Source organism: Lynx canadensis, chromosome D3 (genome assembly GCF_007474595.2).
Source record: "Lynx canadensis isolate LIC74 chromosome D3, mLynCan4.pri.v2, whole genome shotgun sequence".
Taxonomy (NCBI): Eukaryota; Metazoa; Chordata; class Mammalia; order Carnivora; family Felidae; genus Lynx; species Lynx canadensis.
Window position 1 is genome coordinate 92,979,573 of NC_044314.2, and position 14,316 is coordinate 92,993,888.

General features: G+C 63.2%; 1 protein-coding gene across 1 annotated transcript in view; it reads left to right on the forward strand.

The window, feature by feature from the left end:
- The window catches only part of FBRSL1 (fibrosin like 1), a 78,770-nt gene extending 71,068 nt beyond the window's left edge, over nucleotides 1-7,702 (forward strand). Inside the window, 9 exon segments of the mRNA XM_030335851.1 lie at nucleotides 66-134; nucleotides 303-332; nucleotides 537-608; nucleotides 1,538-1,667; nucleotides 3,675-3,752; nucleotides 3,956-4,039; nucleotides 4,296-4,500; nucleotides 5,377-6,058; nucleotides 6,060-7,702. Of these exon segments, the coding sequence (XP_030191711.1) occupies nucleotides 66-134; nucleotides 303-332; nucleotides 537-608; nucleotides 1,538-1,667; nucleotides 3,675-3,752; nucleotides 3,956-4,039; nucleotides 4,296-4,500; nucleotides 5,377-6,058; nucleotides 6,060-6,368 (1,659 nt within the window). The 3' untranslated portion in view covers nucleotides 6,369-7,702.
- Nucleotides 7,703-14,316: the final 6,614 nt, after the last annotated feature.

Genomic DNA, 14,316 nt, shown 5'->3' on the forward strand with positions numbered 1-14,316 from the left:
GTGTGGAAGGTGGACTTGGGCACCTGGGGTCTGCAGCTGTCTCACACCCCGTTCTCTCCCTTCAGACTTCAAACCCAATCGAGGTAACGGGTCGAGCCAGTGCTGTTCACACCCTCCTCCAGAAAGCCCCCGGGGTAGGTGCGACAGTGCCCGACCCTCCCTGCGGTCACCCCAGCCGGCCCGGTGCCCCTCGCTGGGGGAGGGGGTGGCTGCTGTGGGGCATGTCCGTCCCCCACCGCCAGCCCTGGGACCCGGCCACCCCCAGAGCCTGGACCTAACTCTTTGTTCTCTCTCGACGGTAGGTGTCTGACCCGTACCGGACGGCAGTCAGGGTGAGTGTGTGGCACACGTCTGCGTGGACGTGCACGCCTCCTTGGGAGGAAGGGGTCTCGGGGAGGCTCGCAGCTGGGGAGGATCCTGGGTTCCGCCTGCATGGCCACAGGGGTGCCTGTGCCGGCAGGACTCTGGGGGTGGGGGGGGGGCAGGGTGAAGAGGTCCCCGCTGTGCAGCTGAGTGTGTGACCCGCCCCGTCACAGAAACCCGGCAAGTGGTGTGCCATGCACGTGCAGATCGCCTGGCAGATCTATCGCCATCAGCAGAAGATGAAGGTGAGCGCCAGCTGCCCCTGCTGCCGACGGGCAGAGCGCCAGGGCGTCCCTGATGCGCCCTTGTCTGGCTGGGGACCACGCAGGAGGACCCCAGGCTGCGGTTAGGGAGGGGTGGGTGGTGCCAGCTGGGGGACCCGCCCCCACCCAGACCGGGGCAGGGGGGCAGCCAAGGGCCTCGCCCCATCCCCACCCCACCTCCACACATCTCTGGTCACACACGCCACCTCCATGCACGGCTTTCAAAAACCATCACGTCCCGGGGGCTACGAGAAGTCGGCAGGAGCTTGCCACCAGACGCGGGTGCTGCCCTCCGCAGGTGTCCTGGCGTCACCCTGGGGGCGGGGAAGGGGCGGGGCGGCCTCCACACGCAGCAGCACTGTGGGGGTGCCCCCGCCTGGGCTGGGGTTCCCTCCCTCGTCACACGGAGTGTGCCCCCCGCTGCCCCGATGGGGAGCCGGAGGCTGGCAGGGCCGCAGGGGCTGCGGGACCACAGCGGAACCAGGAAGCGCTCACCCGGCCCCGTGCCTGGTGTGGCCTTCAGCGCTGAGGCGCGGGCTTTCTCGGTTTGTTTAACTTAGATAAATTTAAATGTTACTAGCGATGCCAAATTCAGTCACGGGGCAGCTTTTAAGCATATTTAAGACAACGTAGGTACGTTTCAGCTCAGCTTTGCAAAATCTTAACCCAGGTAAAGTATTTCCAACGAAAAGGCAACATCCAAATCGAGATCTGCTTTAGCGTAAAACACACAGCTTCCAAAGAGCAGTTCACGAAACACCTCCTGCGCCCAGCACGCGTTGTCACGGCCGCACTCCGTGCTGAGTCACGAGGCCTCACTGGGACCAGTGCCCAGGCAGCGTCACACGCTTGGTGGTGGTCAGGGGCTGACCAGGCCACAGGCCCAGCACACGCTCTGTCCCTTTCAGCAGGTGCAGCTGGAGCCCCACAAGCTGGAGGTGGGCGCCAAGCTGGACTTGTCCAGCAGACCCCCCGCCCCGGGCGTGTTTGCCGGATTGCAGTACCCTCAGGAGCTGGCCCGGCCCCTCTTCTCTGGCTCGGGTAAGGTGCCCCGTCCAGAGCACGAGGAAAGGGGGTGTCCGGCGGGCAGGGGCGCTTTTGCCTGTTCCCTCTGGCCGGTCTCGGAGCAGGACCCCTCTAGACGCTGCAAGTCTGCCCCACCCTGCCGTCCGGCGGTCTCTGCCGCTTGCCCAGGCTCTCCCTCGTCCCTGCTGAGGCCAGGAGGGCCAGGGGTCCTCCCGGCACCCAGACTGCCCCTCCCCCAGCCCCGCCTCCCTCTCAGGAAGGGCTACCGCCTTCCTCAGAACGACAGGACGCTGCCCCGAGAATTCCCGCGTCCGCCCTGCACTGGCCTGCTGTGCTGGGGCCCCAGGAGCACCCCTAGGTTCGAGGGTCACGAGGAGCCCTTCCACCTCAGTAGAGGTCACCCCCACAGCTAGCACGTGTCACAGGGGAGGGACGCAGCACGTGGGCGAAGGGGAGAGGCATGTGGGGCGAGATCAGCGGAAGCCAGGCGCAGGGCTCGCTGTCCTGTGGGGTCCCGGAACAACACGTGCTTCACAGGGGAGCCCACGGACCCAGAGCCCAGGGTGTTTGTGGGCACCTTGGCCCGCACACACCCAAACCACACTCCCAGGAGGGCAGTGCTCCGTGTGAACCAGGGTCTGCACGAGTGAGCGAGGTTCAGGAGGGACTCCTGTCCGAGAAAGAAGAGAAACCTCCCTCCTGAGACCCGAGCTCCCGGCCTCACGAGCAGGCCTTTCCCAGGTCGGCTGCCTCGGCCCAGGCTGTGTGCGCTCCCACGCGGTTCTCGTGCCTCCTCAGGGACGGGCAGCCGGTCCAGAGAGCCCGCCCTGACCACCCTCCTCCACCCCCTCCCCCCTCCCCGTCTTCACGCAGGCCCACCTCCACCCGCAGCCAGGTCGCACGGACACGCGTGGACAGTGAGGGTGGGCCCGTCAGCAGGCTGGGTGGACGGGCGCGGCAGGGTCCCCCGGGCTGGCCGCACAAGCATGGTGGCTCGTCTCGGCCCCTGGCTCCGACGCACTGGTGTTCTGCAGACCCCGTCTGGGCTTCAGTCCCTGGAGCCCCCGGGACTCGAGCTGGGTGTGCTCAGGAGCCTGGGCTCCCCATTCGGCCCCGCCGCAGCCCTGCTGTGCGGTCCACACGCCCAGGACACGCCCCCCCACAAGGGGCGCCCCGGAGGCTATGGCTGGGGGATTCCCTCTCTGCCTCTGCCCGCCCCCGCCCCCCGCCAAACAGCATGAGCTGGAAGCCTGCCCGTTGACTTGGTGGCCTTTTCTCGCTGCCCGTGCTCTTTCCAGGCGACGGTTCACCCCCACGCTGGTGTTCGTCTTCGTTAGCCCTGGGCCAGCCACTTCTCGTTTCCTGATTTCCTGTTTGGTTTCTTTGGCCCGGGGGTCATTCAGGACTGGGTTTAGCTTTCTGGTGGGGGAGCTCCGTGCCTGTGGCAGCCCAGCAAAAACATGAACACTCCCCTGTGGGGGTCTCCCAAGACGGGGGACGCCGGAGAGACCCGTGGCCTCATCACTGGCCTTCGCCGGAAACCCACCCTCGAGAAAGAGGCCGTGTGTCCCACCCTAGCGGCAAGGCCGGGCCCCTTGACCCAGAGCCCCTTCTCGGGGCCCGCGCCCCACTTGCTGCCCTTGGGGTGGGGTCAGGGGGTCTCAGGAGAGCCAGGGCAGGGCCACGGATGAGTGGCAGAGCAGACACCTGTGGGCTGTGGCGGGGGACCCCACGGGAGGAGCTGCTGTCTTCAGCCGTGACACCGGCCGCTGTGCACCAGGACACTTGCGTGGCTACGATAACACATTAGCTTCTAGTTGGAGGTTCCCGTCTGCATTTTCAGGGGCAGCCTTGAAGGCTCTCTGTGCCCCTTTCCCCAGGGGCTCCACCGCCACCTGCCCCCTTCGGCGTGCTTCCGGTGGGAGGTGTGGACATCCCCAGAGGAAGCTGGGGTGGCCCCGCCTTGGGAACGAGCCACAAACAGGCCCCGGTACATCAGGTTTCCACCACCCCGCCCCACAGGTGCAGCCCACCCCACCACCAACCCATTCGGACCCTCGGCCCATCCCGGCAGCTTCCTGACCTCTGGTCACCTGACAGGTAGGTGCTCTCGGGTCCCTGAAGTCAGCCTGTGTCTTTGCAGACCTCAGGGCTGGGGCAGGGGATGTCGGTGGGTGGGGAGGTGACCCTCAGATTGCATAGGTAGCAGTTGCTGGAGTCACAGCACAGGCCCTGGTGCACATGAGTCACATGGGAGCTCTGGCATGAGCCACGCAGAAGCCTGAGCCCCGCTGTCCCCACAGACCCGTTCGGCAGGTCAGGCACCTTCGGGGGCCTGGGGAGCCTGGGCAGCAACGCCTTCGGAGGCCTGGGGAGCCACGCACTGAGTGAGTGACCCCCGTGCTTGCTTCCCATTCACTTGCGTGCACGCCGGAGCTCCTCGTGGGTTTGGGCCACACCCTGACCCCTGGCTGACTGGTCCCCTCTGGCTGTCCCCCTGGGGTACACCTTCAGCACGTGGGAATGGAGTGCTTCCCCCCCCCCCCAGCAGCCCTGAGGTTCCACGGGGTGCCCTGGGCAGGGATGGGGCTCCTTGGGCAGAGGTGCAGTGCTATCCCGGCCTCATACCCCGCCCCCCTCCAGCTCAGGGCAGCGGCATCTTCGCCCCCAAGGAGAGCTCCGCACTGCACGGCCTGCCCAGCCCCCACGAGGCCTGGAACCGGCTGCACCGGGCGCCTCCCTCCTTCCCCACACCGCCCCCATGGCCTAAGCCTGTGGACCCCGATCGGGTCTCAGCCCTGACCAACCACGACCGGGAGCCAGACAAGGGCAGGGAGGAGCGGGAGCGGTGAGTGGCACCCAGCCGGCTCCTGTGGCCTCCTGCCGGCTTTGCAGGGCTCTGCCCTGATGACCCCCCTCGCTGCACCCTCAGGGCTGGGCAGGGCCAGGGGAGAGCCCCAGATGGGGCAGGATGTGGGCAGGGGCCGTCCAGAGGGGGGAGGGTCCACCCCTGGAAGGAGCAGCCGGGACACTTGGCTTGTTGACCACGGTAGGCCCTCTGCAGGGAGCTCGGGTTAGCAGGGCCACGGAAGCACTTGCATCATCCACGTGGGGGGCCAGGTCTGGGAGGAGCACCCATGGGGGAACCCTCTGGCCGGGAGGATGCCCCTGGGCAGCAGGACTAGGCTGGGGTCCTAGTCCAGAGTCAGCAGCAGAGTCTGGAATCTGAGGGGTTTTGAGCTGTGGCCGGCTGGCCGAGGGGACAAGAGCAGAGAAGCGTCCCCAGCCAAGGCCACAGTTCATACACCAGTCCTGAGAGCCATGACCTCTTCCCTGTCCCCGGACTCGGCCTCGTGAAGGAGAAGTAGGGTCAGCCATGGCCAAGACGGGACTCCAGGGTCCTACCCTTCCAGTGACTTCGGTTGGGCCCGACTTCCTCACTGAGGGTCTCCCTGCGGGCCTAGCGGCCTGGGTATGCGGGAAGAGCTCTGCAAAGCCGGCTTCCCAGCAGTTTATCGAGGGGAGGGAGGCGTGGGGTGTTGGGGGTCCTTCGTGAGGGTGTGGGTTTGTTACCACGTGTTGACAGGGTGCTGAAGGGACCTCCCACCCCCACACACTCACCCCGAGGGATCTTGAGGTCCTAGAGGGTGGGAACTGGGAGCAAACAGCTTGAAAGCGCCTCCTGGGCCGAGCCTGAGTGAGGTGTCTGTCTCCTCACTCCCAGGGACCTCCTGGAGAAGACGCGCCTGCTGAGCCGGGCCTCGCCCGCAGCTCCCGTGGGCTACCCGGTCAGCAGCTTCCTGCTCCGCGGCCAGGGCGAGCCGTGCCGGCCCGGGGTCCCTGCCGAGCGCGAGGCCGAGCCCCGCGTCAAGGAGAGCCGCTCACCGGCCAGGGAGGACGGCGCCAAGCCGGCCGCGCGCCCGCCGTCTCCCTACAGCAAGGCGGCCCTGGGCGACAGCCTGCGCCTGGCCGGCCTCCTGGGCCGCGAGCCGGGGAAGCCGCCCGAGGCGCCGGCCGAGCGGCCCCAGGGCGACGTGAAAGTCAAGGAGGAACGCAGGGAAGACGGCGACGCGCCCGAGCCCCCCGGGGCCGGCCCGCCAAAAGAGATCCTGACTGCAGATGACCGACACAAGCAGAGACGAAAACGCGAAACTGCAGATAGGACCAGGCCAGAGGGAGAGAGCGCCTGGGATGCGAGTGGGAGAACATGCGCGACGCAGACGCGGCCTGGAGATGACAACCGGACGCGGCCCGCCGCCGCCGCCGCCGACGCCCGCCCCGGACCGACAGCCTGTTCGAGCCCCCGAGGCCCCTACCGCGACCGCGAGCCGCACGACTACAGCCACGAGCGCTCGCGGGAGGCGCGCCGCGAGGAGCTGGAGCGGCGCGCGGGCCGCGCACCTGGGCGCCGCCCCGCACCTGCCCGACGGCGCCGCGCTGCTGCCCGCGCTAGGCGCCCTGCACTACCCGCGCCTCGGGCCCGCCGCCGCCGCCGCCGCGCTGCACAACGGGCTCCTGGCGCGGACCCCGCCCGCCGCCGCCGCCGCCGCCGCCGCCGCCGCGCTCGGCGCGCCGCCCCCGCTGGTGGCCGCGGGCGGGCCCCCCACGCCCCCGGGGCCGCCGCCGCGGAGCAGGACTACGCCGCTGGGGGGCCACGGGCCCGAGGCGCGCGACTACTCCCCGTCCCGCAACCCCCAGGAGGTGGAGGCGCGGTAGTCCCCGCGGGACCCCGCGCCGCCTGTGCAGAGACCCTCCCACAAATGCACTGCTGTAAACTTTTCTACGTGGACGTTTCTAGAACCTAAGCACAGCGCCGTCAGTCCCGGGGTGACATTCGCTTTCCGCTCGAAGCCCGCGGAGTCGGGGAGTTTCATCCACAGCCTTGCTGGGGGTGATCTTTCGTTTTCCGAGCTTGAGGTTAGGCCACTGGAAGAGAATTCGAGTTTGTACATCTTTTCCCACAGGTGAGAAGCGTTTTTAATAGATTTGTATTTTTTTCAATTTTGTGCTCTTTAGACACTTAAAACAAGAAACTTTTGCTTTTTTACCTTCAGTTCGGATTTGCAATGTAAAGGCCTCAGACCCCTCTCTAGAGCCCCAGGATCTTGTCTTATTTATGGAGAAAACACGGTCATTTTGTCCAGCGCACTGTGAGGCCCCCCACTCAGGGCCGGCCCTGGCCCTCCCTTGGTACTGGGAACCGAACTTACAGATATATATTAAAATAATAATAATGTACAAAACTTTTTTTGCCTTATTATGCAGAAGCGTAAGAGGATTTTTTTCGGATTTTAAAAAAAAATGAAATATGTAAATAGTCTGTTAATATAAATATATGGCGTTATTAAATTCTTAACCTGGGTAGACTTTATAAAAAGTTTCTAGAAACCTCTCTGGTTATTTGTTTAACACGGTCACAAAAAAAAAAACCCTCGCTGTCGGTTGGAAACGCGCGCAAGTTTAACTGCAGCACCGACCCTTCAACTATGCAAGCGCTCTGAGGTGGGGCTGGGCCGCCGTCCGGGGAACGAGGCTCGGAGCCGCCACGCCGGCCTCCCCTGTCCCCAGCCCCGGGGCCCTGCCCTCCCTGGGACTGGCCGGCTCTGGCCACAGGACACTTCTGTGGATCCTGGTTTCGTTTGCGCAGCGTTTTCGGAATCTGTACCTGACAAGCAGACTTTTAGGAGTGAAGAGTAAAAGGTTCGTCATAAAACGAAACGGTAACTGGTGTTTTCTCTCCTGCGCAAAGGCCGTCAGCAAACGTTTCTCAGCGTGGCCCTGCCCCGACCGAGGCCTTGGCATGATTTCCTTTTGCTTTCGGGTTTGCTTTCATAACCTCTCGAACGCCGCCTCGCCCTGCCCTCAGCGCCCTTTTCTGTTCCCCGGCGGCCACACGTGTGTCCGCCGCACTTTTGAGCCTTGTCGGTTCGACGTCCGCAGCCATTTGCTCCGTTCTGTACTTTCAGCCCGTTTCCACTGTGGACTGTGGTTGCTTTAAACATTCAGTTCTCGTGTCAATCGATGAAGATAAATACAGTCTTGATTTCGATCACGAGGTGGTTGGGTGTTTTGTGTGGCATTGGAGAAGGTAGGGGGTCTTTGCCGGGTGCGTCGGGCGGAGCCCCGGGATTGCCGGTCACCCCTGCCTAGGGGCGGAGCGCCTCGTGGGCTTCTAGACCTTCCCATCTCCGGCTTCACCTGGACTGGCTCCCCCAGGGCCACTCCTGCTGTGGGATGCCCTCCCGGCCTTTGCCTGGGACCTGTCCCTTGTCCCGTCCCGCCCCGTCTGCCTGCTCAGTCTTCTCTCTGCGCACTGGGTGGCGGCTCACCTCCGTGGAGGGCCGGCCTTGTCCCCGCTGCCCCGGCACCATTCAGAGCCGAGTGACCCTTCTGTGGAGAAATGAGGGCTCAGGGAGGGAGGGGGCAGAGGCAGAACTGGCCACCTCCACCCCCTGGGGGAGAACGGCAGGGGGCCATTTCCCCCGCTCTGTCCATGGTCCAGAAGTGGGGGCCCCGACGGAGCCCCCTGAGTGGATTTGCCTGTTAGGTGAGCAGCCAGGACCGGAAGTGCCCTGAGCCTAAGAGGCGCCCCCCCCCCCCCCCCCCCGCCATGGAGAGTCAGGGGTGCCTCGCACGGAGCCCGCTGTGCCCAGCGGCCCGGGCTAAACCACACCGCCGCCAAGGCCGAGCAGCGCAGTGAGAAGATGCACAGGGCGGCCGGCCCGCCGGCCCCCAGGGCTCTGGGGACGTACTCATGGGTGGGTCTGAGCAGAGATGCATTTCAGGCTCTTCCCTTGACAAGGACCACGTGCGGGTCCAGGGACGGCACGTAAATGCAGCATTTGCGTGAGAAGCCAAAACAGTCTGCACTGAACCGTAGGGTGAGGGGAGTAGGCCGGTGCTCACCCCGTCCCAGGTAAGGTCCCCTGGTGGAATGGCACCCGCGGGAGAGAGTTGGTATCTGCACCGGGGCAGGATGTAACAGCCCTGAGGGATGTCATCGTCAAGGGGTCACTTTCTCTAACGGTGTGTTATCCTTGAGGCGGGTGACTCATGATGGAGCAAAATCCATAGTGAGGTTCTGCTCCCTGGGGAGCACTGTGGTGGATACACTCCGGGAGCACTCTGGTGAAGCATCCCCCTGGGAGCACTGTGGTGGGTACTTCCTGGGAGCACCGTGGTGGATACCTCCTGGGAGCACTCTGATGAAGCACCCCCCGGGAGCACTATGGTGGGTACTTCCTGGGAGCACTCTGATGAAGCATCCCCCTGGAGCACTGGTGGGTACTTCCTGGGAGCACTCTGATGAAGCACCCCCCGGGAGCACTGTGGTGGGTACTTCCTGGGAGCACTCTGATTAAGCATCCCCTTGGGAGCACCCCTGGGAAGCATCCCCCTGGGAGGTGGATACCTCCTGGGAGCACTCTGATGAAGCACCCCCCGGGAGCACTGTGGTGGGTACTTCCTGGGAACACTCTGGTGAAGCATCCCATTGGGAGCACTCTGGTGGGCACCTCTTGGGGAGCACTCTGGTGAAGCATTCCCCTGGAGCACTGGTGGGTACTTCCTGGGAGCACTCTGATGAAGCATCCCCCGGGAGCTCTGTGGTGGGTACTTCCTGGGAACACTCTGGTGAAGCATCCCATTGGGAGCACTCTGGTGGGCACCTCTTGGGGAGCACTCTGGTGAAGCATTCCCCTGGAGCACTGGTGGGTACTTCCTGGGAACACTCTGGTGAAGCATCCCCCTGGAGCACTGGTGGGTATTTCCTGGGAACACTGATGAAGCACCCCCCAGGAGCACTGTGGTGGGTACCTCCTGGGAGCACCGTGGTGGATACCTCCTGGGAGCACTCTGATGAAGCACCCCCCGGGAGCACTATGGTGGGTACTTCCTGGGAGCACTCTGATTAAGCATCCCCCTGGAGCACTGGTGGGTATTTCCTGGGAACCCTGATGAAGCACCCCCCAGGAGCACTGTGGTGGGTACCTCCTGGGAGCACTCTGATTAAGCATCCCCTTGGGAGCACCCCTGGGAAGCATCCCCCTGGGAGGTGGATACCTCCTGGGAGCACTCTGATGAAACACCCCCCTGGGAGCTCTGTGGTGGGTACTTCCTGGGAACACTCTGGTGAAGCATCCCATTGGGAGCACTCTGGTGGGCACCTCTTGGGGAGCACTCTGGTGAAGCATTCCCCTGGAGCACTGGTGGGTACTTCCTGGGAGCACTCTGATGAAGCACCCCCCGGGAGCTCTGTGGTGGGTACCTCCTGGGAACACTCTGGTGAAGCATCCCATTGGGAGCACTCTGGTGGGCACCTCTTGGGGAGCACTCTGGTGAAGCATTCCCCTGGAGCACTGGTGGGTACTTCCTGGGAGCACTCTGATGAAGCATCCCATTGGGAGCACTCTGGTGAAGCATTCCCCTGGAGCACTGGTGGGTACTTCCTGGGAGCACTCTGATGAAGCACCCCCCGGGAGCACTGTGGTGGGTACCTCCTGGGAACACTCTGGTGAAGCATCCCATTGGGAGCACTCTGGTGGGCACCTCTTGGGGAGCACTCTGGTGAAGCATTCCCCTGGAGCACTGGTGGGTACTTCCTGGGAGCACTCTGATGAAGCACCCCCCGGGAGCTCTGTGGTGGGTACCTCCTAGGAACACTCTGGTGAAGCATCCCATTGGGAGCACTCTGATGAAGCACCCCCTGGGAGCACTCTGGTGGGCACCTCTTGGGGAGCACTCTGGTGGGTACCTCCTGGGGGAACACTCCCCACCAAAGGCCGTAATCCTTTGAGTGACCCACAAGGGACTGTCCTCTGTAACGCAGCGGAGCATCACTCCCTAGGAAGTGTGTTTAAAATAAAAATAAATGTTTTCAGATAAACGTTCTCTCTAAGAGTTAAAAGAGTTTATAAAATTTGTAAAATCTCCGAGAAGGTAAAACAAAAAGACAGTGAGTTGAAAAATTGAGGAAAAATAAGACAGAGGCTTTCCCGGGATGCCCATCCCCGACTCTTAGAATGTTCAGGAAAAAAGGCCTAACGACTTGGGGCATTGAAAAGAAGTGGTAGGAAGAACACCCCAGCCAAATGCCAGTCAAGAACAAAGGCATCTTCAGACATGCTGTTTATTCCCGTGCCTTTTCTTTGGAAGCTACTAGAGAAAAACTCAGGTGGGAGAAAGGCCGTAAACCGACAGAAAGGCCGCAGGTCAGGAGGGCAGCGGGGGGGAGACCCAGGATGACATCTGCATGGCAGGTGCAGGAGTGCTCTGGCCCGGACGGTCTTGGGGGAACCTGCGTGCCGCGAGCACTTCGTCCTCCTTGCTGGCCCTTCTCCGCGTGAACTCTAGGGTTAGCTTCTCGGGGTTTTGTTCGTTTTTTTCCCTGTGAACTTTATTTTGGAAGAGCACCGGATTCGTAGATTAATTTGGGGGGAGAACAGACATCTTTAAATGTCGATTCCTCCCAAGCCACCACGCAACTCACTGGGTTTCCTTTTCTGTTGTTTGGTAAAGGTTTTAAATCCCCAAGTTTTGCACCTTCTTGCCACGTGTAGTCCTGTGTTCTTTAGGCTTCTAATAAAGTTGTGGGTTTGCACTGGCTTTCACGATTGCACCGAACTGCTCCTGGCCACATACATTTGTGGTACGCCTTGCTGTGGCGGATCAGCACTAGCTCCCCGGTCCTTTGGGTGCACGATACTCCTGGCCCTTCGCAGCCAGGGGCGGGACTCACCCCGGTCAGTGCATCTGCCGTGGAAGTAGGCGCCGAGCCACCGGCGTGGGTCCCCTGCCTCCGCAGCCGGGGCCGTACGGGTGGCCGCTGTGGGCGAGGGGAGCACAGCCCAGCATTGGCTGAGCCACGCTGGGCGTGCAGCGTGGCCGGGAAGTGACCTTGGCCGTCAGGAGCCCCTGTGGCTGGGGTTTCCATTGGGGCGGCACAGCTGGCCTCTCCTGACCTTTCCCGTTTACTAACCCTCCTACCGGTTCCTTACTTCCCGGGAAGAGGTCACCTTCGGACAGGGACAGCCCCGCGCCTGCTTCTCGCTGTGCTCGCCGTGCTGCCGTGTGAGCCGGGGCCTCCGGGACAGCACTGGCAGCGGGCAGTGACCTTCCTGTCCCTCGCCGGGGACCAGCTCCACGGTCCAGGGTGGTATTCGCTGTTCAGATGTGGCTGGAGCTTGATACCCAATTACTAGCTTTTCTTTTCTTTCGGCTTCCTTTTAAAGGCTTAAATCAGTCACGGGCGCGTAGCCTCACGGCATTTTTGACGTCCGGGGCTGGAGCACGTTCCTCCTTCAGTCTGGGAGCACTTGAGACCCCACACGTGGGCCTTCTAACACGGTCCATCTTGGATTCACTGGTCCACGTTTTTATGAAATGACCCACACCGGTCACAGTGACCTCGGGTCCACTCGGGCACCACATCACTGCCTTGATTCAGGCACTCTTACTTTAGAAATGGTTTTAAGGGGGGCGCCTGGGTGGCGCAGTCGGTTAAGCGTCCGACTTCAGCCAGGTCACGATCTCGCGGTCCGTGAGTTCGAGCCCCGCGTCGGGCTCTGGGCTGATGGCTCGGAGCCTGGAGCCTGTTTCCGATTCTGTGTCTCCCTCTCTCTCTGCCACTCCCCCCGTTCATGCTCTGTCTCTCTCTGTCCCCAAAACAAATAAACGTTGAAAAAGAAAAATTTAAAAAAAAAATTAAAAAAAAATGGTTTTAAGGGGCGCCTGGGTGGCTCAGTCGTCGAGCGTCCGACTTTGGCTCAGGTCATGATCTCATGGTTCGTGGGTTTCAAACCTGCGTCGGGCTCTGTGCTGACAGCTCGGAGCCTGGAACCTGCTTCGGATTCTGTGTCTCCCCCTCTCTCTGCCCCTCCCCCGTTCATGCTCTGTCTCTCTGTCTCAAAAATAAATAAACGTTAAAAAAAAAAAAGAAATGGTTTTAAAAGTTGTGCACGTGACCACTTTAAGCAAACAAGTTACTCCACGTCTCTGAATCCAGAGGGGGAAACTGGGACTCAGTTCTCCCGTGTCGACATGGCTACTTAACACAATGCCTGTTTGGCGACCTTTCTGAGGACTGCGCACTTTTGCCCCCGACACTGGCGGCCAGCCTGTCTGTGCCGTTCTCCCCTGGCCTGGCCTTGACACGCGGGGACGCCCCCCTGCTTGCCGTGTGCTCTGGCGAAAGCCCAGGAGGCCGAGAGCCGAGAGCAGGGCAGGGCGAGTGCGGCCGGGCACTGGCCCTGGTTTCGACAGGAACCAGTCTCCTGGGGGTCAGGCCCTGGTCCTAGGCTCCTCTGTCGTCGCCCCGTGTTCACCGCCCAGCGTCCCCTCTGCTCCGTCAGGAGCCCGGGCTGCAGAGCAAGGGGGGTCACTGGCGAGGGCCGGTGGGGGTCCCGCAGGACCAGGAGGTTCTGCTGAGCTCTGGTTCCCTTCTCTTTCCCGATGTGACACCCCGTGTCCGGAGCGTCCGGGCCCCCCGCCACGTCATATCAAGCTGGTCCAGAGCGGACGCCTCGGGATAGCCGCGCTGGGGGACGCGAACCGGGGGGCTGATGCCTCTCGTTAATCCTCAGTGGTTTATTCTGGGGGGAGAGACCGTGTGGAGTAAGTTCCCGGAAGCGCCCGCGCCCCCAACGCCGCCCCGCCCATCCTGCGCTCGCAGAGGAGGGGACACCCTGTGCCCCCCTAGCGCCGGCTTCCCAGAAGCGGGACGTCTTCCCCAAGCCGGGGTCTCGGTCTCAGCGGAGCGGTCCCTTCCTGCCCGCCCCCCGCCTCCATCTCTTCCATCCTGGCCTCACATCCTGCGGGAATGTCTGTTGTGGGATCCGCTTGGCTCAAGCCGGAGCTGTTGAGCACGGAAACGTGAACGTGCCAGCGCGACCTCTGTCAGCAGCACTGTGCGGAGGGCGGCCGGCTTTCCCCTTCCCCTTCTCCTCACGGGGGCTGGGGGCCGCGCCCCGCCTTCCCCGCAAAGCCCCTCGCTCACGCCCACACGTCCCACCCGGCGCCGCCTCCCGCTCGCGGCCGGGCCTGGGTGTCGGTGGATCCTGGCGGGTCCCCTCCTCCGAGGGGCTCTCGGTCTAAACCGAATAGGGCAGCCGGGTCCGGAGGCCAGAGTGGGGTGGCCTCGGTACTCGTGGAGCTGGCTGACGTGGCCTCGGTCCCCGTGGTGGCGGCTCGTGGCCTCGGTCCCCCTGGTGGCGGCTCGCGGCCTCGGTCCGTGTTGTCGAGGTCGACGTGGCTTCGCCAGATGTGGCACGTGCTCGCGTGGCTTGGCTGGTGCGGTCTTGGCCGTGCAGGCGTTTGGGTTAAGGCCTGTTTCCACGGGCGTGCGGGGTTTCCTAAGGCCACGCCAGATGATGGGGTGTGGACGGTCTGGGCAGCCGGGAGCTGGGAGAGGACGGTGTGGGGCCGGGGTCGGGAGCCAGACCCAAGCAGGTGAGGGGGGACCAGCCTCTGCCTTCTTCCGGGGCCTTGGTAGCACGGCCAGGCCCGTCACCCCCGAGGGCAGAGCAAGGGGACTTGAGTGTCCCGCTGGCTCAGCGCCTGGGCGGCCGGCCCCAGGAGATACAGGGAGCCTTGAGCTCGGTAACAGACGTCCACCCCTTCAGGCAGCCTGTGCATGTGGGGGGTGACGGTCGTCGGTGGAGAGCTGCCC